This window comes from Echiichthys vipera (assembly GCF_963691815.1).
Source record: "Echiichthys vipera genome assembly, chromosome: X".
Taxonomy (NCBI): Eukaryota; Metazoa; Chordata; class Actinopteri; order Perciformes; family Trachinidae; genus Echiichthys; species Echiichthys vipera.
The window spans coordinates 16765985-16793479 of record NC_139825.1 but is presented as its reverse complement, the minus strand read 5'-3'; the positions used below and the strand labels follow the sequence as shown (position 1 = coordinate 16793479).

Here is a 27495-nt window from a genome sequence, read left to right as displayed (position 1 = left end):
GTATGTAAATGCTCACAGGTTTTCATCTAATAACTCACCTGTTATTACAAACTGACCTCAGACCACTTTGTGCAGCAGCAGCAGTTTTTCAGTCGAACAACAAAGTGCTGATGGCAGGGTTACATTTCTGCCTGCAACACTTGACTGCAAATGTGCATTACAATCCAAGTCCCTAAAGAACCTGTCAATGGACTCTCAGCCTATTTTAATCACTGCTTTGGGTATGAGAAAAGAACATAATCTGTAGGTGAAAAGATGTAACAGTGTGTTTGGAAATTATCCATGTAGTCCTTTTTTATCCCAATAGTTTATCATTTCAAGTAAACCATTGTTCTTATAATTATTAACTGTAGGTATGTAATATATTTAAATATGTCCTGTTTCTTTCTGACTGAAATTCTCAAATATGCAGAATTTTTACGTACATGTTCTTGCGGGTTTCAAACTGACCTTGGATAAATTATTAAATAGTGAATGCTTCCATAATAAAAATGTAGTTTTAAAGGTAGACAACCATTCAGGGTTTCAGTGTTCATAAAATATTTTTTATTAAGACCCTCGACAAGCAGACACTCCGCCACACACTGAAGGGCACAGTCACAGTGAGTCACAATCTGATTTGCATTAGCTGAGACAACAGACAAACTGTGCGAATCATTATCATATAGTGGGGGATGTGACAGAGATGGATGAGGTTTGCTCTCCACCGCTCTCTCCAGCAACCTGTGGAGGCCTGTGATGTGGATCTTTGATTAACACACAATGAGGCTGAAGGTTGAGATCTTCCCTGCTGCGAGGATTAAGTTGTAGAGACAAGGTTGAAGGTTACATTTTAGCTCTCCAGTGGAGACACTATACACACACGCACACACAACAGTTCAGATCTCCACAAAAATAAATGATTTTTCCAGTAAAGCATTCAAATACAAATTTTAAAAACACAATAAGACAATAATCATCAAAAAGGTAAAACTAAAGTGCAACAACAACAATACGGAAAACATAAAAATTATAAGCTGTGTGGGAAACGTGTTGGATCTGAAAGGGAGGATGTCAAATTCCTGACACAGATCGCTGCTGCTGCCAAATGATTTTACTCGCCACCGTGACAGTGTTGCCCAGTCAATTTTACTGAGAAGGTGAGGGCTGAGTCTTTGATGGATCTGTAAAATAACACCTTCACCTTTCAGTCAACACTGAAGAATTTCAACCTAGACAGAAAATACAGTCTTTATCGTTTCTTTTTTTACCGCCTCAGTATTCACATCTTTTTGCAAAAGGTTCCCCACATAGTAATAGTGTTTTACTATTAGGAGTTCTATGGAGAAATGTTTTTCTGTGGGTCCCCGTATTAATTAACCTCACACACACATTTGAGCACTCACATGCACGTTCACACACATGTGACATTGTATGTAAACAGAAACTTCACAGGGCATCTTTAGGTACCACAGTACACCGCACAGTACTTATAGCTTGAGACAGCTTCCAATACTCTTACTTTAACAATGATCTGAGGAGGTGGAAGAACTCTTTTCATGAAGACAGTAGCATGTGTCTCAACAGTAGATCGTTGAACGTGCAAATCTTGTTTAGATGCATAATGGGAATAATATAAAAACAGTAGTTTCATTTTTATTACAATATTTCTGGTACACAACTACCTGCATACATGTCATGCTTCTATATGCAGTGGTGGAAAGTTACTAAGTACAATTTTGAGGTCGTACTCACTTGAGTATTTCTATGTTCTGCTACTTTATACTTCTACTCCACTACATTTCAGATGGGAATGGTGTCATTTTTTGCTCTAGTATATGAATATCCTGAATTTAGTTACTTCACAGATTCAGATTATTAATACAAAATATTACCAGCCAGTACAATCTGATATAGGCTTTTATTATGGATTAAGCTGTATATATGAAATATTTACAAATTATCTCACATTAACCAGCTGCAACATAAAGTGATACATACATTAATCTGTCAATTATTTTAATCCAGTTATATTATATAAATCTGAAATGGAACATTCTGCATAATAATAATAATAATAATAATAAGTCTGTTTACTTTTAGTGCTTTAAGTATATTTATATTATTTATCCCAGAACATTTGTAATTTTACTTAAACATCATGAATGCAGGACTTTAAACGTCAACAGATTATTTCTGATATGTTGAATATCAACGTTTCACCGACACTTTTTTAATGCTCCATGGTCACAGTTTTAAACACATGATAAACGTTGTGAATTCAAAACAAAAAATATTAACACTACTTAGGTTTAGGCATAAAAACTACATGGTTAGGTTTCGTAAAAGATCATAGTTTGGGTTTAAATAAGTATGTCTTTTAATGTAAAGTTTCACTTTGATATGGGATGGGACACACCTGGCTGAATGTCCGGTGTGTGTTTGACCCAGCTTTCCACCCTGACCTACTCCCTAAACAGAGTTTGAGACTTAATATACTTCTTGAGCACTTGCTCTGAACTTAAAGCCCTATAATTTTACATTGGAGTCAGTTGAAAGCCCAGTAAGTTGAATCCATGGTGCCAACAATGTTAAATATCAATGTTTCTGTGGTTTGCAGATTTGTACAGTGTTAACACTTTTTCTGGCGATTGATTGGAGTACTTCTTCCACTACTGACTGTATGTGGCGTGTTAATATAATGTCACATACTATGATGTAATGATACAATATGTGATTCACATAACATATATGACGTGAGACGACCTGATCTCATATGACACCATGCGATATGATATGACAGAATTCAACATGTTTATTTGCCATTTGCATCTCTCAACAGCCAGTTAAAGGGTTGCTGATTACAGATCCACGTGTGAGCTCTTGCTCGGTTCTTTATATGAAGGAAATTAGAAGATAATTATATTTGCAAGACCTGTTTGGACTTGCTCTCTCTCTCTCTCTCTCTCTCTCTCTCTCTCTCTCTCTCTCTCTCTCTCTCTCTCTCTCTCTGCTTCTCTCCCCTTGCCTTCTCTTCTCAATTCTGCAAACAGAACATTATTAATGCTGGGAAGCGAGCCTCTCCAAACAAATCACATACGTTTTTATCTGACACCATAGTATTTATTTGATGTCAGCCACTTGTCAGGATGATTTGATTAAAAAACTGGTTTATGAATTCTGCATCTGCTGTCTGTACCCAGTGCAGGATTTCTTTAAAAAAAAAAAAATCCTTCACCTTGTGTAGTGTCTTCCCTGTTACGGCAAAGTTAAGAAATACTTTTGAAGAAATATATTAGTGGCCATCACCGACAACTAAGCAGTGTTCAAGGTACTTTCTAAATTACATCATTATTTCCTAATGCTTTGAAATATTACTTCGAGACCAATGCTGGACTGAGATATTTGAGTTTTTTCCACATATACACAGAATAAAAACAAAACACTTTACATTTGGCTATTAAGTAATCATGACCACAAGCAAGACAAGAAAATAACATTGTGACACTGTTTCTAAAACACCTCAAACATTCATTGACGTTTCTGTTCTGCAGCTGACATACTGTATGTGGAGTCGTTTGTTTAAAGTCAGTGTTTCTCAAGACAAGTGTTGTGTGTATTCTTGAGATGTAACAAATGTGTTGAGTGCATTTCCTTCCTCATAAAACTTTAAAATTGTTAGCTGAAAATAGTATACAGGCCATTCAGACACTAAATCGGGGACAATAAATATAGTGCATTATATTGTAACTAGGGAGTGATTTCGTACACAGTCCAACAAGTTTTTAAATAAGGTTTTTCAAATAAGGTGTCTCTTATAAAACCGAGACTGCCTTTCTTATCATTTTGGTCATTGTCATCCTGACTTATTTGCTTGAGTTAGAAAAACTCTTAATAATGCATTTAGCTATCTACATTTGTAGATGTACACGGCTGCTGTTGTCACTTAAACTCCCGGCTCTGTATTAGGATGGGGCGGACTGTTTTTGGATGTTCTGCATCAATAACAGCGTGTCCTCTTTTTTGGTGAAAGGTTATGAGATTTGAGCGACAGAGCCACAGGGTTTTATATCAAACCCATTTATCTGAAGTATGTGGCGTCTGTTGGATTTTTCTTCTATCCATCAAAAGACATAACCCAAACTTCCTCAAAATATAGGATTTAGTAGTTCTGCAGAATACATTGATACATCCAGGGGGCAAGTTTTACTTTTTTTTTACTGGCCAAATGGAGAGTAAATGTTTACATTTTTGGTGAGTGAAGCAAATCTACTAGCCACTTGCATATTTTACCAGTATTTGGCTAGTAAATGATGCTAAATTTTTTGCCTTGATCCCATCCTAAAAGAATATTAGTATTTGGTAGACAGAACTAAAACCATTAAACAACTCGTGTAATCCCTATTTTGCTGAAATTGTTCATGTGAGATGAATTACTGTATTATCACCAAGCTTCATTTTTCTTCTTTTGTGACAAGTTGTGTGTTGTAACATATTTACTGCCTCTTCAGCCCTCTATTCATCCTGTTGAGAGATGCAGCCGAGAAGATTGGTCCATGTGTTATCCATGATGTAATGATGTGGCAGTTAAGGTCTGCACTCTCACTTGGTAAAATGGTTCATGGCTGGATATCGGCATAATTACCCTTCATTGGCCAAGCTGTCCTTGAGCAGGAAATTATTATTTCTCTATTATAGACCGGGTTAGCTGATGTGTCCTTCAGATTTAATACATGCCATTGCGTTAGTGCAGACACACACAGGACAAATTCATACACAAACAAATATACAGACACACACATTTAGAACATCCTAAACACCTTCAGGAAAAGAAATCTCCTATTAATCAATCTGACGTGCAACAAAATGCATCTTTAGTCTCCGTGTGTCAGTGATTGCCTTTAATTGAACAGGCTGAAACTGATTATTGTGCTGTTTTATCACGTAGAGAGAAGCTCATTCTTTGCCCACTGATCCACACTAGGGACAGCACTGCATCAAAACCAACCAGAACAAATCCACCGCAATAAAGGAGCCTGTAAAGAAATAATATAATCATCCATCCATTGAACAGATCGGTCCCCTGGCTGCCTCCTGATCTCATAGTCTTCTTTGTTTCCCGGTCTCAGAGTAATTATTGTTCTGGAAATCAACACAGGGTTTACAGAAGGCAATGTGGGAAATCCTTCAATTAAAAAACTACTAAAAGGTGCAATTTGGCAGATGATGAAATGTTTATATGCTTTGATGTTAAAAAAAACCACAAAGGTTTTTCATACTGCCGATCTGAATATACCTGTATTCAACCTCTGTCTGAAACGCTCCGTTTTAGCATCACTCTCTTCCGAAAAGGCTCAGTCTGCTTAGATTGGTCAGCATTTGTGGGTCTTCTGCTTTTGCGCTCCCTGCCCTGTCATTGCAGCCAGGAAATTACTATGTTGTGTCACTGTAGCAACACATTACAACCATACAGAATTCCTGATGGCTTGTTTAAAGACACAGTTATACGGCCTGTATGCATTTCTCTGTGGAGTGTTTTTATACTTTCAAAGTATTTATATAATATCTGGACCTGCTTTAAAAACCAAAATGACATGGAAATCTCACATTTTACAATATGGGACCTTTAAATAACAGGCAAGATGTTAGGCTGCAGCAGTAAAAAGGAAGAGAAAAAGAAAGAAAGTGTTTCCACATTGACACAATGCAAAACATGTTTACAATAAATTTAAAAAAAAAACAGGGGTGTTGCAACAGCGGCTTTTTCACACCAAAGCGCCATATTACAAATACAAATTGGGCCTACATGTAAATGTATGTTTTGCCTTAATGGCAGTATGACCATCTCTAGTGTGTTTTCTTTGAACGTGAAAAAAGACAACCAGACTCATTTGCACAGTGTGATTCCCAGCATGCACGGCTGGCATGTGGACTGATTCAAGCAGACATCCAAAGTGAAGTAGGAGTCATTCAGCTGGTCCTGCACATCTGGTGTGTCAGGCTTATAGCCAGTAAGAAAGTACCTTCTGTAGTCTGACATTCAAAATCATACCACACAGTACAAATAAAAATAATTTCAATCTCTGAAGTCATCATAGTTACAGAAATAAATGGGTCACAGTGCAGCAACTACAGTAGGTCATGTCTGGTAAATGACCATTTGTCAATCATGTTCCAAAGAAAGAGAATTAAAAATAATTTATAAAAATGTACTTTATAGGCCAATTCATTCTCCAAAAATTTGCAGTTTTTATCACAATAACGTCTCCCCTCGTCCTCTTTCAGGCCCCCCAGCTCGGCACTCTGATGGGCGTCTACCTGCCGTGTATCCAGAACATCTTCGGAGTGATCCTCTTCCTCAGGATGACCTGGTTGGTGGGAATCGGAGGCGTTGTTGGGACTTTCGTCATCGTCTTCATGTGCTGTACCACAGTGAGTGTGATACCTATTTGTATTTTAGCCCTTCTGTTGCAGTTTAAGGTCACTCATTAAAGAGTGCCCTTAAACTGGAGAGCAGCATATTATAGCATACATGGCAGCACATAGTATACAGTTAATGAGCTGCATGACAGTAAAAGATACCAGATGTTCACTATTATTACCTTAACTGAGAACCTCAGAGATTAAAGAATCAAAAGAGCTGCGATAAATACCATTAATCTGTCCATCATAAGAAATGTAGCTTACCATTTATACTGCAGATATCGTTTTAATAGTGTATCTGTGGCTCGTTTAGGCCATTGTAGGCAATGCAGCATCTGACTTTTGCATGGATGTGATGATGTATCTTTATTTTTCAGGTATTTAATTCACTGGATTGGCCATAAACATACATTACCATTATCCCTAAATGGTTGCTCAATTGCTAGAGTTTTGCAATATCATAAAGTATACTGCATGATGGTCAGTATCCAGTAGCCAATTATCTTCTCTCAAACTTCCTTTGTGGAGTCCAAAAAAAACCCTTAGCACAAAGTTTGCCATCTTATTAGTTTGTGAAGAGTCTTCCTGTCTGAAGCTGGCATTTAACTCCCGCACGGACTGCTGCAAGGAATCATAAACTTTCATTGAAAGTATTAAAGTAACGTTTGTCTCCCGGTAGGTACGATCAACTTCTGTAAAGTATTTGTTGACTCTTGCATTGTTGTTCCCACTGAACACGCAAATCTTGAAAAATTGGTCCTGATTATGTACTTTAATTATGTATTTATTGTTAAGAAAAGGCTGAGTCATTTCCTATAACAGCTGGGTATTGTAGTTTTCAGAAAAAGCTACTCAACAGGAGTTAACGTAGCATTTGTTGGGGACTATATTCAGCTGCTTGTGAGTATTTTACAACAGCGGGATGGAGTGTGTGGGATTGACTCGAAATAAACTTCAGTGCCCATTTTCATGTTAATGAAGGAGCACGTCAATCAGTGCAAGAATGTGGCTCAGTGAAGTGTTAGTAGGATCAATTCATTGTTGGTTTTGGTCTTTTGATGTGATTTGACATATCCTTTAAAAAAACAATTAAACTTCAAACACACATATACATCACATAAATCACATCTAGAACCTCCATACATAAACACATATGATGAAAAAAACATGCAATTGAAAGCCTTTTCAGCATTACCCATTCTAAAAAGCTCACCATGCTCAGGGAGCCACCACTCTTTGAAGTACAGACTGTGCAGCTTTAAGTAGAAATAATTAGTTCATCCTGTTTATTATCTTTAATTCAACAGCGTAGTATTATACTTATGACCAACATATGAGTAGTACTTTAGCCTCTTGCCACACACAATAGCATGCTCATGGTCAAGAGTTTGAGAGTTTATCGCCTTTGGGAAATAGTCATTATATTTATGTGCAATAGTGGTAATACTGACCCTGCTTCAAACCCAACAAAACCTTATTAAGGTAATTATAATTTCTATTTTAGCAGGTTTGATCACACTGTCTATTGGTGATGTATAATATTGCTGTAACTATCACGTGACAGTTATGACTAGGCGACACAGCCAAAATCTCAGGTCTGGACCTAGGCATAGAAAAGGAGTTTATACTCTCAAACATGGAGATATCCTGCTTTTCTCTGTTCCTTTTTCATATTAAACTAAATATCTTTGGGTTTTGGACAAGGCACAAGACATCAAAAATTTTTCACTAGTTTCTGAAATTTTATAGACGTAACAATTAATCACTGATGAAATGAATCGTTAGTTGCGGCCCTAATCGTCCTATCACGGTAATGACAGTAGCCATGACTGCTATCTTAGAACATGCTCCAAACAAGGTTCCCTTTGAGGTTTGCAAAAAGAAGGATGCCGCCACTCTTTCATCACTCCAGTTGTATTTTAATGATGCTAAACATCTGATCTGTAAAAGGATCAAAATTGATAAAGACGCACTGTGATGTTCCCTGGTTCCCATTAATGTCATGTGTCAGAGTGACATTGGTGTTGACACCCAGCCATTGCCTTGAGACTCGAATTACAAAACACACTGTCCCATAGGATCTACGGCACTGCTGTCAGTGATCTAAGTGCCTGTTACGAACTGATCGTGTTTGACCTGTTTGATGCATCTAATTGTCAGGGAACATATAATGTGCCTCCACACCTAGTGCCCAACATCTTATCTATTCAGGAGAAAGGAGGTGGATGCATTTTCTGACTATGCTTTCTGTCAGATATAAGGAAACTTTAGACATTCTATTTGAATTTAGCTCTCTAGTCTCTTTCAAAGCCATGTTATCGTAGGGGGCAGTTTAATTCAAACTGTGCGGTCTATCAGTTGTCAGCATTGTGTGTCATTTGGTTTGCAGCATGCATTGTGGCACGACTGTATGTTGGCATGTCTGTTTGTTTGTGCAGCCTAGATTCTCCTCCAGCACAGAGTGTATTTATAGAACAACCCCCTCAAATCCAAACCATAGCAAAGTTGCTTGCACAGACACACAGGCAATATGCTTCCCAATCACGTTCTCTGTGACAGTGTAGAGAGGGCTTTGAAACAACATAGTGAGGGAAATCTTTTTTTTCCTTTTTCTTTTTTTACTGTTTTTGTTTTGATCATTGTACTTAATTGGAAACATGCAATTGTTGAGGAAAACATGTTCTTCATTACATCTAAAATACAGATACTAAAAACCATGTAAAAATATTTAAAATACCTGCTTATGTACGACGGCAATATATCATATTTACAGAACACAACTTGTATTGCAGTATAATGTTGGTTTACTCATTTTCTAAAATAGGAGATATTCTGTGGAAGCTTCTGGAAGAAACATCATGCTCAGTTTTATATTAAAGATAGCGTTAAATAAATATGCAGTGTAAAAAAAAAAAAACAACTCCAACTTCAAAGCTGGTTTAGACTCCGTTTGACAGGAAGTCACGCAAACACACACAAACACAGATAGCTAAATGTCTCATGCTTGCACATCATATACCGGGCAAATATTTAACCTCTGTATTTTTTGTTCTTCCCTCATTTTCTCTCAAATTTTTACTTACCAATTCTATCTGTCTCTCTCACACATACATGCACTTTTTTCTTATCAGTCACACAAACTCATTGCAGAGCCCCAGGGCGATAAGCCTGAGCGTGAACGGTGTGTGAGAAACCCCCACCTCTCTCCTCCTGAGCTCCTTACATAACACATAACCCCCCAGCCCTCCAGGGGTTGCCAGCAACACACCGCAGGAGTGTGTGTATGTGTGTACATACAGTACTTGCATGCAGTGATCCCCACCTTAGTGAAATCCACAGGACTTGAAGTGGGGAGGAATCACGCGTGCTGTAAAGCTCGATAATATGCAGCACGACCCCCATGTTTTATTCACTTAATGCATGATGGGATATCACTGACTGAGCACTTTTCATTAGATGCTCAATCACAGCGGCACATATCTGCAACTGTCAAACACTTACACCATTAATTTTCCGTCACGCAACATTTTGACAGAACATTAACGAGCCGCCGAGCATCGCACACGTTCATGGGAGTCATTATTTTATGAGGAATGTGCCTCCACGCGAAACAGCTCTGACACATTATATACCATTAACTATGAAATTATACACACAACCATTTTAAAGGTCAGTATATGACTGCAGATGTCATTCTCCGAGCCCATATTTTCAAACATGGTGCTGCATGTGTGTATTTTTAGCCCAGATAACAAATGCAGGCTTGTCACCAAGATAAAATTAGGTTTAATATTCTCGATGGAAAGTCATCTGTTGTTTGGCCTTCCTCATTACTTCCAGGTCTTGAATCCAAATGCTATGAGGGTAAGGGTGGGCTGCCCTCTGTCGTGACTCATTTAAATGCTAAGGCTGCTTTACTCCTTTCATCCCTTTCATTTTATTTGCTCTCATCTCAATTCCTCCAACCCTTTCTTCATTTTACTGCCTCATTATTTCCTCTTTTTTCTCCTCCTTTCCATCTCTTTTAACCGGCTTTCCAATTTTTTTCCTGCTTTGCCACCTCTCGCTTCCGTCTATCTCAGAAAGCTGCATCTCATCCTCTTGTGCTCACCTTCCATCTATCAAAGTCAGTCTGAACGTAAAAATCCCCTCAATCTCCATCTCCTTCACATGGCACTTTTGCTTCTGCGGTATACCATCGACAGGGACTTCAAATGATAAACAGCACTCTGAAAATAAACTTAAATTGTACCATTGTATGTTTATTAAGTTGTACTTGACAGAACTATTCTGCATTTGTGTAATGAAGCATGCTAATGAAGCATGCTCTCAGGGCAGCGTAGAAACTCCATTCCTGTCACAACCAATTTCTGCCAATTTTCGGAGGTCGACTAAAGGCCAAAATCAGAGTTTGACTGTAGCTTTGGCTGTAGCTTTGGGAAGAAACACACTTAAAGTGTCTTTTGCAGTAAGCGTAACGGGTCTATCAGCAGACTTTTGTTAAAAATGAAAATTAGCTTCTTCTCCAAATACATTCCTCAGGCTCAGACGTAATCATCATGGTGGCTTTGCAATTATTCAAGTTTCCCTAGCATTCACACTGCCTTAGAAGGAAACTGTCCCTTTTGTGTGATATGTAAGCTGTCTGATGTTCAGCATGAACGAGACAGATGGCGAGGCGGCATAATGGTGTTTTCTACTAGCACGCTTGGAGGCCAGAGGGTGAATGTGAGATGGAGGTACAGGCGCTGATTTCAGGCTTCACAAAAAGATGGTGTTAACAAACAAATGCAGTATTCCCCATCAAAGAAACTTAAACCATCCCTGTTCCAGGTGACCTTTACTGCCTGAAAGTGGGACAATAAAACAGGCCACAGACTCTGGGTCAGTGGGAAAAAAAGATGCTGCACATCCTGCCCTCTGCAGCAGAACACTGCTGCCTTTAGTGCCAGGCCACCAATCAGGTGTTGATTCTGACATGTAGTCATTTGGTAAATAAGTTGGGCTTTTTCTGACATGTAGTCATTTGGTAAATAAGTTGGGCTTTTGGCCATAAATAATTTGACCAGGGAAAAAATAAGGGACAAAATCCTGAACAAATCTAGTTAACCTCAAATTTAAATATTTAATCTACACATCAAGTTAAGGCGAAACACTAGAGGCAAAAACATTGTTGTTTAATGCACTCATTAGTCTATTTTGCTTCCATAACATGGCTTTTTTTAGACTAGTGGAAAGAAAACATCCCAATTAAACATTTAGGTGTTTATTTTACTAGATTTTCTCTATTTGCACCTGTAGATTTATCCTAATTTCACCAAATGTTAGTATTAGAAAATGCGTCGTTTGCATATTTAAACATGGCTTTTCAGAAAACTTGTAATACAAAAAGAATTGCCTTAATGTAGATTATCACTTGGGCATGTTGATATCTATTAGTTAAATATTTACCTTTTTCATTGGAGGGGCCTCCCCTTGATTTACATTTGCCGCAAATCAAAGTGTGACTTTCTGAGATAAATGCAAACTTTGCCAGACAGTCAGTGTGATCCTCTGTGTTTGACAGCAGCTGATTGATGACATTTGTTGATGTCCCCGTCTGCAGGGACGCCCCCTTCTAAAAGTGAAGGTAAAGGGACCAAAGAGGGTTTCATAAAAATAATTTAAATACATATATATCATATATATCATATATATATATATATATATATATATATATATACAGGGCCGGAAGTTAACTTTTTTTGTGTGCCTAAAATAAAGGTGAACGACTCAGAAAATGCACAAGAATGGTTCTTGAACTTGTACAGAATCCACATTAACGTGCTGTTGAGTTATTAACCAACTTAATCTCATTAATAACTAGAATGACTTACAGCTGTGTCTGACCTGGTGTGGCAGGCATTTAGAATAGAAACTAACAGAAATGAAAACAGTAAAGCATCTCACTGATAGTCTCATTTATTTATTTTGACTGAATAACATTTAGATAAACAATAATAATAAACAGAAACCAAACTACATTACACTGTAATGTGGAGGTCAGACACTGAATAAAAATCCTTTCACAGAGCACAGGCTGAGAGCTCAGTAGGAGCAAACTCTCCCCTCTGCTTCTTCCACTCTCCAAACACACGGTGATCCCGACACTGCATCTCCTCTGTTGTGGCGTCGCACACAAGCCAGTCGAGAACCTCGTCACTTTGTATTAAAACGTATTTTTTCTTTTTTTAATCGTCCTCCTCATCTTCTTTTTGTTCTGTTGCAGCCAGCGGCCTCTTCACGCCAGCAATATGCTGCCACATTTTTTTTTCTTCTTCTCGTTTTTTTTGAAAGTCCAAGAAAATGACTGGGTTTGCTTAGCAACAACAGGTTAGCTGATTTGTCCTGTATATATATATATATATATATATCATCTGAGGTCTACATGTAAAGAAAATGACAGACCATCAGGAATTAACCAGAAGATAGAAGTGAAATCACCAGTTTCACCAGAGAGACAAAACGCTTGAGTGGGTTTTTAAAGGTCACAGTTGCTATTGTTTCCTGTCTGGAGCTTGTTGTCGTCCAGACAAAGCAAATTGTGCTGTAGACTGTGAACATTGAAAACAAAAAGGATGAATCTACAATTAGGATAAAATTCATCCAAACCTTTTACAGAAAGGGATAAAGTGACAGTCCCATTAGCCCCCTTGTAGTTGACAATTGTTACGGTGGCAGATTTACTACTCAAAACCCTCGGTGATTTTTCGCACAAAGCGTCCTTGATTTCACACAGAGGTAGATAAAAGCAGGATTCTAATTTCTAGCTGACTTCTGTTAATAATAACAAGTGTCACTCGCATACTTTATCAGCTGTAGCTATCTAGTATATTGGTTTAAGACTCTGTGTCCAGCAGCTGACTTGTTTTTAAATGTTAAGCCTGTGAAAAGGACTTAAATGTGCACTTAATGGCTACATAAATTATATTGAGCTAAAAGACTGAGCTAACATGTAAAATAAAATCTAAATCCTCCCCAGCTGATGCTCAGTGTAGAGGACATGCACAAGTAGCAGCATTGTTTTTGTACTGCAGGATGGAGATGATGAGCCCTACACACAGCGAAGTGTGATAAGCAAAAATTAAAAATTAAAAAAATACTACTGTAGGTCGAGTTATGCCAGTGTTTGCAGTTTATATTAGAAAAGATCCATTCTTTACACTACATGAAAAGGCTTAAGGCTTCTAATCATATTGCCTTTTTACCATTACTGAAATATATTTAATTCAGAGCCAAATATTATCCCGAATGTACATCAGCCCCGTATGCCTCGACTAGTTGGCTGGAATCATGCTTTCATAGGTGGCTGTCCTGTACAGTTGTGTGGTGATTCAGTGACTCAGTATGCGACACACTACCTCTGCGTGGCTGCTGCCCACATCAGATAAAACACTTAAACAATTACTGTCTTATCTGCTGTGGTGGGAGAAGAGCTTGTGGCCTCATTATGACCAGATTAGAGAGAGGAGCAGAGCGCAGTCCCACTCATTCTTCACTCCTGATCGCCAGTCCACTGGGCCCTCAGGTGACACTAACCACATTACAGTCTTCACAGAGACGCACGTAATGATAGTCCAACATAACCGGCTGGGACTTTTCTTCCAATATAAGTCTCACTCTTTCCTGCTGGTCCAAGTTACCGTAATAATAATAATAATAAAAATGTTAGTAATGTAGGAAGTGTTGTGAATTCATCTTCAGGGATTGCGGTACAAGAACACCACAACAATGTTCACTGATTTAATATTATACAGTATCAGGGAAAAAATATATTATTATTTATTGATAATTATTTTAGTAGTGGTTGTTGTTGTAGTATTGTTACATTTATGAGTGAAGCACTTTTCAAAAGCAAAAGATATTAAAAGTAAACCCCATTTAACCATTGAATTCATAATAGAGCCCAGCCGATACTGGATTTTTGAGGGCGATATTTGAGAGTTTAAGCTTGAGTGTGGGACTTTTACATATAAATTAACGTCTGTTACATTCAGGCCCTGGCCAAACAGGTTCATATAATGCTAATTAAGCCTATTAATCACTAATCACTGTCATGGAAATCCCTCTGTATTTCTCTGTATACCAGAGTTTTGGTGTTTGTGGCACATTCCTGCACTGGAATGACAAATCTTGTTAATTTCTGCTTTCTGTACTCAGAGCAAATATTTTATTCACACCACAGCAACATCATTACATGAACAGTACACAAAGTGCCATCCACCAACCTTGCTCATTCACTCTGATAACAATTTGACAGCCAGTAGTTGGCTTTTAACATCAAACATTTGGGGAATTTTGTTAGAAAATTAGAATTACATGTGAGTAGAATTTGATTTACATTTGTACTAGCATGTGTTGTTATAGATAATGCAGGGTGAGCCATGTCTATGAGTGGGTACAATGGCTACCAATGTTCCAAGAAAGCATGGCTGAGAGATAGAGGGTAAAAATTAGCTATAAAAAAGACCCAACTAAAAGACCCTATACAACTAAAACAAACCGGTATTATACCTTTCCTGAAATCCCCTTTTGCCCATCCTCTGCTCAAGTAGGAAAAAATCACCTCAAATCTCACTTTAGGGCATTTTTGCAAATGTGAAACATTTCATAAACTAGTTTGAAGTGGAATCAGTAACAGCTGTATAAAAATCCTGTGGGCTATAAAAAGCTGTATTTTGAAACATTGAAACAATGACTTAAACAATAAATGCAACAGAGAGTGATGGCACAATAAAAATGGAAACACTGTATAATTGCGGGAGTGAAAGTAAAAAAGAAAATAAGTAGGAGCTGTTAGAGGAGATGGCACTGATTTTTTCCAGCCTGCTCTCACATCTCGTCCCCATGCTTTTCTTTCTGTCTCCACCCTGCTCTCTTTCATGTGCAGACAATGTAAAAATACACTCAGAAATTCAACAAAAGCATTTGAAAAAATGATGAAATCTTAATGCTGTCTTTGTATTGTCACACATATCTCTTTCTCTATTTCTCACTTAATAATTGTATTTTTTGGCCCTTTCTTCCACTCGCTGCCTGCACCTCTCTCTCTCTCTCTCTCTCTCTTCCTCTGCAGAGCAGTAAAGGCTGTTTGTGTTGTAGGCAACTAGTGATCTCCATCTTAGCATGCCCTTACATTTCTGTTTGTCTCCTCTCTCCTGGCACCGGAGTTAGATTAGAGTTGTCATCGTCTGTCTGAATGTGCTCTGACAGCTGGTGACAGACCCGGTGGCATTATTATTTATCTAATCAACAACCGGTCGGCTTTAACATTTAGCATTGCTGTAAATTACCTTTTATCCTTGCATAACCTCCATCACAGGGTATTTTGATGTTATATACTACAGGCCTGGCGCTGATATCGTGGATCATCGCTGTCACTGGGAGGAAAATAAACAGTGGTTAAGCAGTCTGACAAAAAAAAGTGGAAGTAACTTTTACTAGATGGCGGATGACAAAAAATTTAAACGAAGTATGGTTTTTGGCCGGTCGATTTGCCCACTACTGACACTGACTGAAATATCCCGACAACTACTGGATAAATTAACATTGATCTTGACTTTTCCTTTAGCACCTTCAGCAGGTCAAAGTATCTATTAAGTGGTTTGGCACAAAATTGTGTGCAGACATTTAAGGTTCTTAGATGATGAATCCTGATGACTTTGGTGATCCTCTGAGTTCTTCCTCTAGCGCCCCCATGAGGTTGGCCTTGGATTGCCGTGACATTTGATTCAGACTTGCATGATTCCTACAGAATTAATTGTATTAACTTTGGTGATCCTTTCAAGTCAAAAATTGGATTGTCCAGTACTTTGGTTTATGACTATCATAACAAGCCAGTCACTCAAAGTGCATATAAATGGGTCAGTTATAAAGATTCAACCCCCCTACAGTTGTCATGAACCAGGAGATTCGCTGCAGAGAACAAAACTGTTTTGTTTTTGTAACAGTTTGTACAGTAAACAAGTTTATTTCTGCTGTAAAGTTGGGTATTTTAACACGGGGTCTATGGGGATTGGTGCCAGCCTCCTACAGTGGCTCGGAGGAGCCAATCACAACAGCAAATATAAAAACGCAACAGCAAATCTGAAAGCACAACAACATATCGTAAAACAAAACAACAAATCCTAATGCTGTCTTTTAACAGTAAGGAGCGATGGAAAACCCGGAAAAGAGCCTATTTTCAAAGCATGAGTATTTCCGAAGATACTTTCGCTATTATTAAGAATTATTTTTGATGCAGGGCATCCGTACGGCGTGACAGATGATATGTTGTCAACCAACCTAAACATCAGGATGAGTATATCGGACTATGTGGGAAGTACTTCAGCAAAAACACCAGCTGCGTGTTAAACGCAACCTTAGCTCACAGCAGATAGCCGAGTAGCTGCCCTGGTCCACGCAGCTCTGTGAGGACGGCACGTCTCACCTCATCTGGATGTGAACAGTTTTCTTCTGTACAACCCTGCTTCTCTCAAACGTTAACACACGACCGTCGCTGGTAACGTTACATGCCTGATAGCTCCGTTTAAACTGTCTGTGGGCTGTCCTTACAACCATAAATTATAAATACATTAGCTGTGCAAACATAATCTCAAACTGACGCTCTGTAACTACACTTCAGGGTTTTAACATTAGCGGACTGATGTTACAGATTTTTCTGGATTAACTTGTAACGTTAGGTTTGATAAAATCCGATGCTAACCGCTAATGCGGGCTAACAATAGTGTTAGCTTGTTAGCTGGTGTGTTTCGGCTGCTTTACAGCAAGAGTACTAACCACACTCTCATGACTTCAGTTCTTATGACTGAAACACTTATGCTGGTTTATGTGGACGCTGACAAACATAAAAAAATTAAGCTTACGATGCACAGTTCATGTTTTCGTCCAGCTGAGTCTTCATGGCCATGACCATCCCTCCCACCGGGTCGTCGATAGCACCAGAGGCTGACGAAGCTGCTGCACTGAAGGAGGTGCACCAGCTGTCTGCCTCACATGTGTGTCGGTGTCGGCTTCAATATCTCACTCTGAAACCTGTCATATCACCGGGAAAATCAGAGAGCGCCCTCACGTTACACGGCAATGTACAGCTGCAGCGGGTTTCCACCTCGCCTTCCTGTTAAAAGACAGGCAGTCCGTCTGTCCAATCAGGAGGATCCATCCTCTGATCAGAGAGACCTACCCTTCCCGGTAGAAGTTAATCTTGTTGGGTTTTGGATTTGGCGTTGTGCTTTCCTCTTTGGCGTTGTGTTTTCTATTTGCTGTAGTAATTTGCCCCTCAAGTGGCCGTTGCAGGAACTGCAGTGTTTTGCACGTTTTGAGCCCTAAAACTTTCCGCTTGCTAAATACCTGTAAAACTAATGACATGCCCATCATCCTCAGCCGTACTTTGTCTTTAGTACTAATTATCAATTGATAGCATGTAACACGCTAAAATGAGAATGAATTGTCAACCAATCATGTTGCACATATGAGGATTATAAAGTATCAACAACATGGAGGCTCCATCTGAACTAAGAAGGCTTTTATTATTGACAAAGGCAGCGCATACCATATCCGCTCCTTCCGTACCTTTCACAATAAAAGCTTTAGACATACACACTGTGTGACTGTTTACTTGCATCTATGAATATTTGCAGGCAAGCATTTTGCATGTTGTTTGTCTATTAGTCATGCACCAAGTGTGTAAAGGCCATTAGTCTTGTTTATAGATTGATTATGAACTTTGTTACAAAATTAACACACAATTCTTTACTTTGTCATACAGAACAGCTGGGTTTGAGTAACAGCTCATTAAAGAAAACAGCATTATACTTTTTACAAAAAGAAACTCTAAATATTTACACTTCACAGTATTTGCAGAATCTGATTTAATGTTCTTTTTTCTGCTCCTCTGTCATTTCCCCTCCCTCTCTGAGCAGACCATGCTGACTGCCATCTCAATGAGTGCCATCGCTACCAATGGAGTAGTGCCAGGTGGGTGAGCAGACGCTGGTATCACACATTACTGTTTGAGTCAGTCCGCTTCTAAAATTCTCTTTTAACTGATTGCTTTTGGCACATTACACCCAGTGCAGCCTGATATCCACAGAAACATTAAAAGCTTTAGTCTGGGATCTTGTGCACTTTAAGGACTCATTCAGACCAAGTTTGTGGACTGTGTGTGGTGGTGTGAGACTCCTGTACAGTCAACAGTAAACACCCTGCCTCTATCACTGACACAAGAAAAAAAACCAACCAAAAAAAACTATGAGGGTAAAAAAACGAAACACAAGAACTTATTTGCCCAGGAGTTTGTGTAACAGCTGATTTTTTCCTGCAACAAGCTGCTGCTCAAAGCTCAGTCACTTCATCTATTTTCTCTATTGACACTCCCTCAGCCGGACAACCCTGCGGCAATTCCTCGTCATAGCATAACATTAATCACACAAAATAAAATGTCAGCCAAATGCTTGCAATGTTAAACTGAATGTATGTTTTTATCGGTATGCAGACATATTAATGTACACAGTATGGCTACATTTTATAATTTGAGTTTACATAGTAATGATGGCCTGCGTCTTACCAGTTGGAGAGCATACAGCAGGGGTCAAATTACAGGCTTGTGGAAAAGTGTGGAACTGTATGCCAATTATAACTGTCTCCGATATAACTGGTACCAGCCTTAATGCTTGGGCAAAGCGCTGATTAAAGTCTATTTATTTATGCTCAGTTAATTTATTTGCACGCTGTTAGGTAATTTAAGTACTGTTTACTTCACACAGAAACAGCATAACCAAAATGACCACTAATGGAAAGCAATATGATAAAAGCAAAGTTGTAGAGTCACATAAATACTAAGTCACTCAATAAAAATATAAATTTTATTTTCCATTTTATGGAGTAAAAGATGAATAGATTTTTTTTTTTTAAACAAAATGAGATTTGTTTAAAAAAAAAACTAATTTTTTTTTTTTTTTTAATTATTGCTTACAGTTAGGGAGCACACAGCATTCAGACTCAGCCCCTCCACTCCTGCCCAGCTCAAAAACCAGGGAGAGATAGTGGAGGGAGCTAGAGAGTGAGTGAAGAGAGCAAGCACCATTTAGTGAGGAAAAAGCAGTAAATCAAAGGAATAAAACAGTTTGTTTTCTGATTGTTTCACGGCTGTTATGTTTAAATCAAAAATAAACACACACACACACAGACACACCTCCACAGAGTCCTGTTAGAAGGTGCTGCACTGTCGAGTTATGAGTGAATGCAGATCTTCATCCTGTCAAGTACATTATTATATTGTACATGCAAACACCACTCATATATTTCTTAGTGTTTCTGTTAACATGAATATGTTTTTCTGCAGCTGGAGGCTCCTACTACATGATATCCCGTTCGCTGGGCCCTGAGTTTGGGGGAGCAGTGGGGATCTGTTTCTACCTGGGGACCACCTACGCTGGAGCCATGTACATCCTGGGGGCCATTGAGCTCCTCCTGGTGAGAAACACCCTCCCTCTCTCATTCTGTTACTGTTGTCATCATCATGTGCTTTATCCTTTCACAATATTTGCAGGGTTAAATTGATGATATTGAGTGAATATAACGCCTTCGATTAAATTGTCTGTCTAATACATAAAAGATTTGGTTCTACTTTGCTCCAGGCCAAAACTGTTGCCAATATTGGAAATGGTTCAATGAGGCAAGGAGCCAAACAAAACCAGCAACACAGAGTCATTAAAAAACCAATCACTGATGTCTACGGAGAATATGGATAATCTTTTTTTCTTTATTTTATTTCACCAGGCAAAAATATCATTGGTATTAAAATGTGTTTTTCAAAGGAGCCCAGACCTATTCTAATATTCCGACTGAGTTCCCATTTGCATTTCTGGTTCATTGTTAGCCGTTGTCTGACTGACATATCAGTCCCATTGATGTCATTCTCAGTCAACACTGAAGCTGCAGTAGAAGTGTCTCAGAGCAGTTAACTTAAACAGTAAGAACAATAGTTTGACTTACCCTTTCTAGCCACGTTTTCATGTCTGAACATTCAATATGAAGCTACAGCCAGCAGCCGCGAAGGTTAAAAAAAAACCTATCCCGTATAAAAATTAAACCTAGCAGTGCATCACTGTGTGCCACGTGCCTTTGTGAAAATAGTTCTATTTATTTTCCTCCTCAAAGTGCTTTGAAGGTATTTTTTCTCAAGCTCTGTTCTTTAACATGAATTCTGATCAGTTGATGAAATGCAGGGATCTTTCATCTTGATCTTCATTCCTCTTCTCCTCCTCCTCCTCCTCCTCCTCCTCCTCCTCCTCCTACTCCTACTACTACTACTACTCTTCTTCCTCCTCCTCCTCTGCCTTTTATTATGCACTCCTTCACTGCAGTCCCCCATGCTGCATAGACTATTGGGTAATTATGCAAATACTGCATTAGCAAGCAATAAAGACACTGGCGGTGTAACAAGACAATTCCTTGAAACAGCTCTTATCTCTTTGGTCCACTGTTATCAATATACCAGAGTGTGTGTTTTATTTTTTTTATTTTACTGTTATTCTCCTCCTGGATGCCTCTAATGGATATGCCGAGTTTGATCATGCCTGGAGGTTAATTTTGTCTTCTGGGTCAAAGCTGGCTTAGTTTCCATTGTAAAATAACAATCCCTGCAGAATTGTAAGGAGCGGATCTGGAGAAGGCTGATTTGAATATGTTTCATCCTTCCACCCAAGCCAAGAACACAAACTGGTGCTGCTATTTTAGGAAACATGAACAGTTCACAGTGAAGCAGGAGATTTGTTTGCCTAGAGATAATGCTGTTCTTAGCATCAGATCACTTTCTCCAGCCAAATGACCGAAAACGAGTCCGGACTCCCTGCTTGTATTTCTCAGTTTCATTTCCTCTTCATGGTGATTCAACTGTTTTGGGTGGAAACCAAAGGATTTTTGAAAAAAAAAAAAAGAGAAATTCCCATGCTTATGTAATAGCTTCGGCATGAATCATCTAAAGCAGATGACAGATACTGACGGGCTAATTAGGGGTTAACCATTTTATATATGATGGGACTGTTCTTCGATTGAACTGTAGTAAAAGTGGCAGTTCTTTTTGAATGTTAATACCATGCTTGAGTTCTTTAATTAAGCTGAATTAAAATAGCAGAGAAATATTAATGTGTGCTGCTTCAAGCTCCAGCAGAGGACTGTTAATGTGAGCATTATATGTTTTCACACTTCACAGAGTTGTCATCCTCACTTACCTCATGCTTTTCTCACCACTCTTTTATTATAAATGTATGTATATATTTATTTTATATTTTTTAACCAAGGGCGAAAATTATTAAATTTAGCAGTAAGCAGTAAGGTAGAGTAACAGGCCTGCGACCTGAAATCTGCCAGTTTAAGTCCCCAGACTGGCTGAGGAAATGTGAGGAGGGAGAGTGGATGAGTAACACTCCCTAAACAACTACCACAGGATGCCCTTGGGCAACAATGGGGTTGCATGGAACTTTATGAGAAAATTGCAGGTGTGATATCCATGGATATATACAGGGGGAAAAATAATATTATAACTCTTCTACTTCAGATCTACATAGCGCCCAAAGCGGCCATCTTTCCTTTGGAGGGCTTGGAGGGTGCCGAGGCAGAGGCCGCCCTTTTGAACAACATGCGTGTGTACGGGACAATCCTCTTAACCTCCATGGCCACTGTGGTCTTTGTTGGCGTCAAGTATGTCAACAAGCTGGCCCTGGTGTTTCTGGCCTGTGTCATTCTCTCCATCCTGGCCGTCTACGCCGGAGTCATCAAGACCGCCGTCGATCCTCCCGTATTCCCGTAAGCAGTGAAAATCAAGACAGTCCAACACAAAACACAACCCTGTCAGCCACAGAAACCCACCTGGGCTCAGACAATCCCTACCTGATGTAGGAACACAAACACAAAACAAATGCTAGGCTTGTAACAACAGAAAGCCCTCTGTGTTTATTCTAACGCTGGGAAATTAGGTAAATATTTGTTTTGTTTTTAAATACTCCATCTGCTTTGACAATTTTCTTTTAATTCAGATTTTTTTCCCCATGTGCCAAAAATACTACAGTATGTACTGACCAGGTCTGTAGACTTCTACACTTGCAGGTTAAACCTGAGCTGAACCTGCTACACACTGAAGTATGCTCATTAAGATGCTGATGGATCTATAGATATATGTGACATCTATTTTTCAGCCAACTTTTGCTTTTTGCGTTAACGTTTATTTTTTTGCTATGTAAATGGTTTTTGTTACCCTTTACCATTACTCTACATTAGGGCCCGACCGATATGAGATTGTTGAGGCCAATATTATACAGGAATTTAGAGGGGAAATATTCATTGATTAATGATATGGTGACTGATATAGGGGATTTTTGAGCTGGAACGAAAATAGACCTTTTCTCTGGGGATTTTTCACCCATATGACTCAGCAAAGGTGCTCAGAAGACTGCTTTCCTAAACAAATCATTTTACGAAGAATATTTAACATTATTATACATTTTATATACAGCTTATTAAATTGTCAACCAGGTCTAGAAATGAACAATGAAAAAATAAAGAATAAATAAATAAAATCATATTCACTGTCTGTCAATGCTGACCATTTAAATAAAGAATAAATAAAAATAAATGAAATAGCTAAATACTGATAGAAACCGATAGATACCGTCCAATATTGTCCGTTAATATATCAGCTGACTAAAAAGTGACCACTTAAATCAAACTGAATGAAATCAGATCAAATTGTGGACAGAATGTGGCATTTTTTGTAATGTACAAGAAGCCAAAACTAATTTTATACTTTTCTTCTCTCCAGTGTGTGTCTCTTGGGCAACCGCACTTTGGTGTCGAAAAACTTCGATGTGTGTGCCAAGACCATTGAGACAACTAATGGGACAGTCACCACCCAGATGTGGCGCATGTTCTGTGACTCACCTTTCCTCAACGCTACCTGTGACAAGTACTTCACAGCCAACAATGTGACTGTGATCCAGGGCATCCCAGGGGTCATGAGTGGAATCCTGACAGGTTGGTTCATCTGGCTTCGATTCTGGCTGCCTGTATAATTTTAAAGAGACATGATAATCAACTAGTGTTTTTAGCATTTAGAAAAAGGCTTTGCTTAACTGCACTGTTGCAAAGGTGGTGTAAACATGTCAGTATGAGCGGCTTCTGAATCTTTTCAGGGGGCAGTATGAGTGATTTATGAAATTATGAAGTAAGGCTGTCACTCCAGTGGCGATTGCTCTCAGACTAAAAGGGAAGCTCAGCTTCCCCTAAAATGTCACATTAAAAAAACTGGTCAAATATGTTCTGCTGTGTGTACATTTCATTGACTTAATAAGTGCTAGAAAGCCTTCATCTTTTGTTGAAAATCAGCTTCTTATCACAGGTAACTGGCGCAACATCCTTCTCCTTCATCCCCACAGCGCCACAGCATTTTACACAGCTGGACGCTCAGCTTCTACTGACTTCAATGGGGAAACTTAGAGCGGGTTGTTCGACTGCAGCCAAACTAGACAGTCGTTGGATAAATGCTGGGCTTTGTCCCGCCTATCGGACGCTCAGCTTCTACTGACTTCAATGGGGAAGCGTAGAGCGGGTTGTTCCACTGCAGAGAAACTAGACGGTCATTGGATAAATGCTGGCCCATCGGACGCTCAGCGTCTCTAGGGATCTATCTTGAAGAATAAACATCCGCCGGAGGATTTTCCAAGTTTTTCATTCCGTTGTTCTGAACTTATCCGGAGACTTTACTGATCCCCAGCGACTTTGTCTTTGTTAAAAACGACTAGCGTTGTGTTTGGCGACTCTGTTCTGTCACTCTGCAGTTTCTTTCCCCAATGAGCAGCGGCAGCTGCGGAGCTTCTCCCCCCGTCACTCACACTCACAGGCGGTCACACTTCACAGTAGCCTGGCGCAGCAGCTCCAGCTGGGCCAAGGCCATTTAAGCAGCCTAGCTCTGCTGGCCATTGAGAGGACACTGGTCAAGTCCCTGGAAAAGACGCCTAGTTGACAGATCATTTTCTTGAAAAGGAACGAAGGGTAGAATTTACATATAAATAAACAAAGACATTTATGATGTAGGCCAGAAAAAAGAGTTTCCCCTCCTTGAAAGAACAGCAGCCGCCACTGTGTCACTCATATATTTTGTTCTGAACATAAATATTAGATTCACTGAATTTGCTAAACTGGGTAAGAATGCATTTTTACGGCTAATAAAAAACAAGATAGAGAAATATGTATTATTCCATACAAAGAGGCTGAAAATATTTCCAGGAAATGTAGAAAACGAAGTTTCACCAAGACAAAGAAGAAGAAAGTAACAGACCCTGGCTGTAGCAGCACTTCGATTTGTCAGCCTGAAACCTGAGTCGACAGAAAGCCAATAGCTAGCTTAACCTTGGTTCTCTCTAGTAGTTATTACAGTAATCCCTGTGTTCAGGATCCATTTTTGAAAATCAGAGCCAACCGATTTAATGGCTTTAAAAAGTATTCACCCTCCTTGGAAGTTTTCATGTTTTTTTGTTTTAACAAAAACATTCTTTAATTCCACATCCTTCTTAAACTAAAATGTAACTAAATGTAATAATTGTATCCTGTTAGAGGGGGAGAATACTCATGCAAATATGTTTTTTTTTTTTTAAATGGATTTAGATCACTCTGTAGATATTTGTTTTCAATGTGTCCATAAAGTTAATTTGTATCCAAAAAAGTCACATTACGAGGTGATAACATTTTTTGGCAATGTAGAGCCATTTTCTCATATGAACTTCAGACATAGTCCGACAAAGTGAGTTTCCCGTTCACACAGGAGATTGTCAGACGCATTCTCCTTCGAGGGCTGGCACCTGAGCAGAGTGTGCAGCCTAAACACCAACCATAAACAGCCTAGTCTCTTGCCATTCCTTGAATTTGTTGGACGTTTTCCTGAAGTCCCTGAATTCCGTTGTCTCCCTAATTATCACCCTCCGTCTTCACCCTCTAGTGTTTGTTTTTCTTCCTGTTTTGCATGAGCGGCATGATAGAAATGTCGTCAGTACACCAACTGGCTCGCTGTGAATTCTCCAGACATTGTACCTGCTCTGTTCACACATGGGCTCAATCATTCACCGAATTCTCTTGACTATTCTTCCCTACATCGCTCTCACCCATTCAGAGAACCTGTTTGGGAACTACTACGAGAAGGGGGATCTGATTGCCAAGAGCTTCACTGAGTCAGTGGAAGACCAGGACGAGCCTCTGACCAACGCAAACCGCTACGTGTTGGCCGACATCACCAGCTTCTTTACATTGCTGGTCGGCATCTACTTCCCCTCTGTGACAGGTAAAACCTGTGTGATTATATGGATATTTATTAAATTAATCATTCATTATTTTGGGGGGTGAAGGGTTGTATTGTTAGCACACAAGTTTTTGTATTATGCATTTACTGTATATGAACTAATTAATATTCTGCTGCTTCTAACTCACCCTGTGTTTGTACGTGTGTAAATCTCTTTGACCTTGTTAATGTTTGCCTCTCCACAATCCGTTCAGGGATCATGGCTGGCTCCAACCGCTCTGGAGATCTGCGTGATGCCCAGAAGTCAATCCCCATTGGGACCATTGCAGCCATCACCACCACCTCCTTCGTCTGTATCCTCTCATCACTGCCCCCTGCAGGATAACATAATATTTGTGTTTTCCACACAATTTAAATATTTAAAATAATGCGAGTTTTCAGTCAGATATTATATCTGTGGATGAATATATATATATATATATATATATATATATATATATTAAAACCTACTTATCAGCCCAGATAATTCATTATAAATTAGATAAACTACCCAGGATAAATCCTAAATATGACTTTCTTTGGATGATGTTAAACTTTATTGCCATCATTGGTTGAAGACGTACTCAGATCTTTTAGCTAAATCCTATGTTACAAGTAAAAGTCCTCAGGTAAAAGTATGGAACTATTTGCATCAAAATTTAAATTTTCAAATTGTTTTTTAAGATAAGGGATCATGTCAGACACCACGGGTCCAATGTTGACGGGACTGGAAGCGATGATGCACTGTGGTGCTTTGCTCTGCTGCAACAAAAACACTGATTGGCCTGCAGGGAGCAAGCATAATTAAAGGTCAACCTTTTAAACTATGAACGGCCATAACTCTGACAATACCAGTCTGATTTTGACTAGCAGGATATTTTTTCTGTTTGTTGTTTTATGTTTTTCTGATTGGCCCAAAGTATGACTGTAGGATTCACGGGAGATTACGTTGACTCTTTTCTTAAATCATAGCGGCATGGCTAATGAATCAGTTCGGTGCCACAGGTTCAATAAGGGCTTCTGAGTCCTCCAACATTTTATTAAATATTTAATTTTTTTGCTGTAAAATTATTGTACAGAAGTTAAAGATGCTTGCACAGTTATGGCACATAGTCACATAAAACTAAAGGTCACTGAGCATTAAAAAAGAAGCAAGTGAAAAAAGATTTGGCTGTACTTGAACAAACGAGGCAGATGTGATTAAAGGCCTCCAACTCTGAAGCAGCCATCTTGAATGTCTTCCGTGTATCTCAAAGTAATCAGCTTGGGGTGTACTCAAATTTGATTAGGATCTTTAATTGCATCAGTGGGCTGCGTATGCAATCACAAGTTAATAAAGCAGAAGGAGATTAGTTACAATGTCACTGATCTCTGAGATATTATCCTAAACAAAATCGATTGACGTCTTTTCCCAGCAAACACAATTGATTGGTTTATCAGATCATTAAGTGCATCTTCTTTATAATCAAGTCCTGTCAATCACTAAACAGGTCTTCTGTAAAGAACATTCATGCCAGTTGGACAAATCTAACATATCCACCTGCTTATGTACTTTCCTGAGCCATAACTGCTTAGACATGTCCAGTGTGATTCTGTTCGGTGCCTGCATCGAGGGTGTGGTCCTCAGGGACAAGTAAGTCCACCCTTGGTTAGCCGAGACAATAATGTATATAATGATTGATAATATGCTTACAATACAATAACAAACTGAAAAAGTAACCTTTTCC

General features: G+C 38.9%; 1 protein-coding gene across 5 annotated transcripts in view; it reads left to right on the top strand.

The window, feature by feature from the left end:
- The window catches only part of slc12a5a (solute carrier family 12 member 5a), a gene marked incomplete at its 5' end in the record, with an annotated part of 169115 nt that overhangs the window by 131477 nt on the left and 10143 nt on the right, over positions 1–27495 (top strand). For all 5 annotated transcript variants that reach the window (XM_083938584.1, XM_083938583.1, XM_083938582.1 and 2 more), the window contains 8 exons: positions 6265–6411; positions 18363–18417; positions 19784–19914; positions 22001–22248; positions 23261–23472; positions 25604–25771; positions 25984–26082; positions 27344–27401. In XM_083938584.1, the coding sequence (XP_083794710.1) occupies positions 6265–6411; positions 18363–18417; positions 19784–19914; positions 22001–22248; positions 23261–23472; positions 25604–25771; positions 25984–26082; positions 27344–27401 (1118 nt within the window). The remainder of the gene's footprint in view (positions 1–6264; positions 6412–18362; positions 18418–19783; positions 19915–22000; positions 22249–23260; positions 23473–25603; positions 25772–25983; positions 26083–27343; positions 27402–27495) is intronic.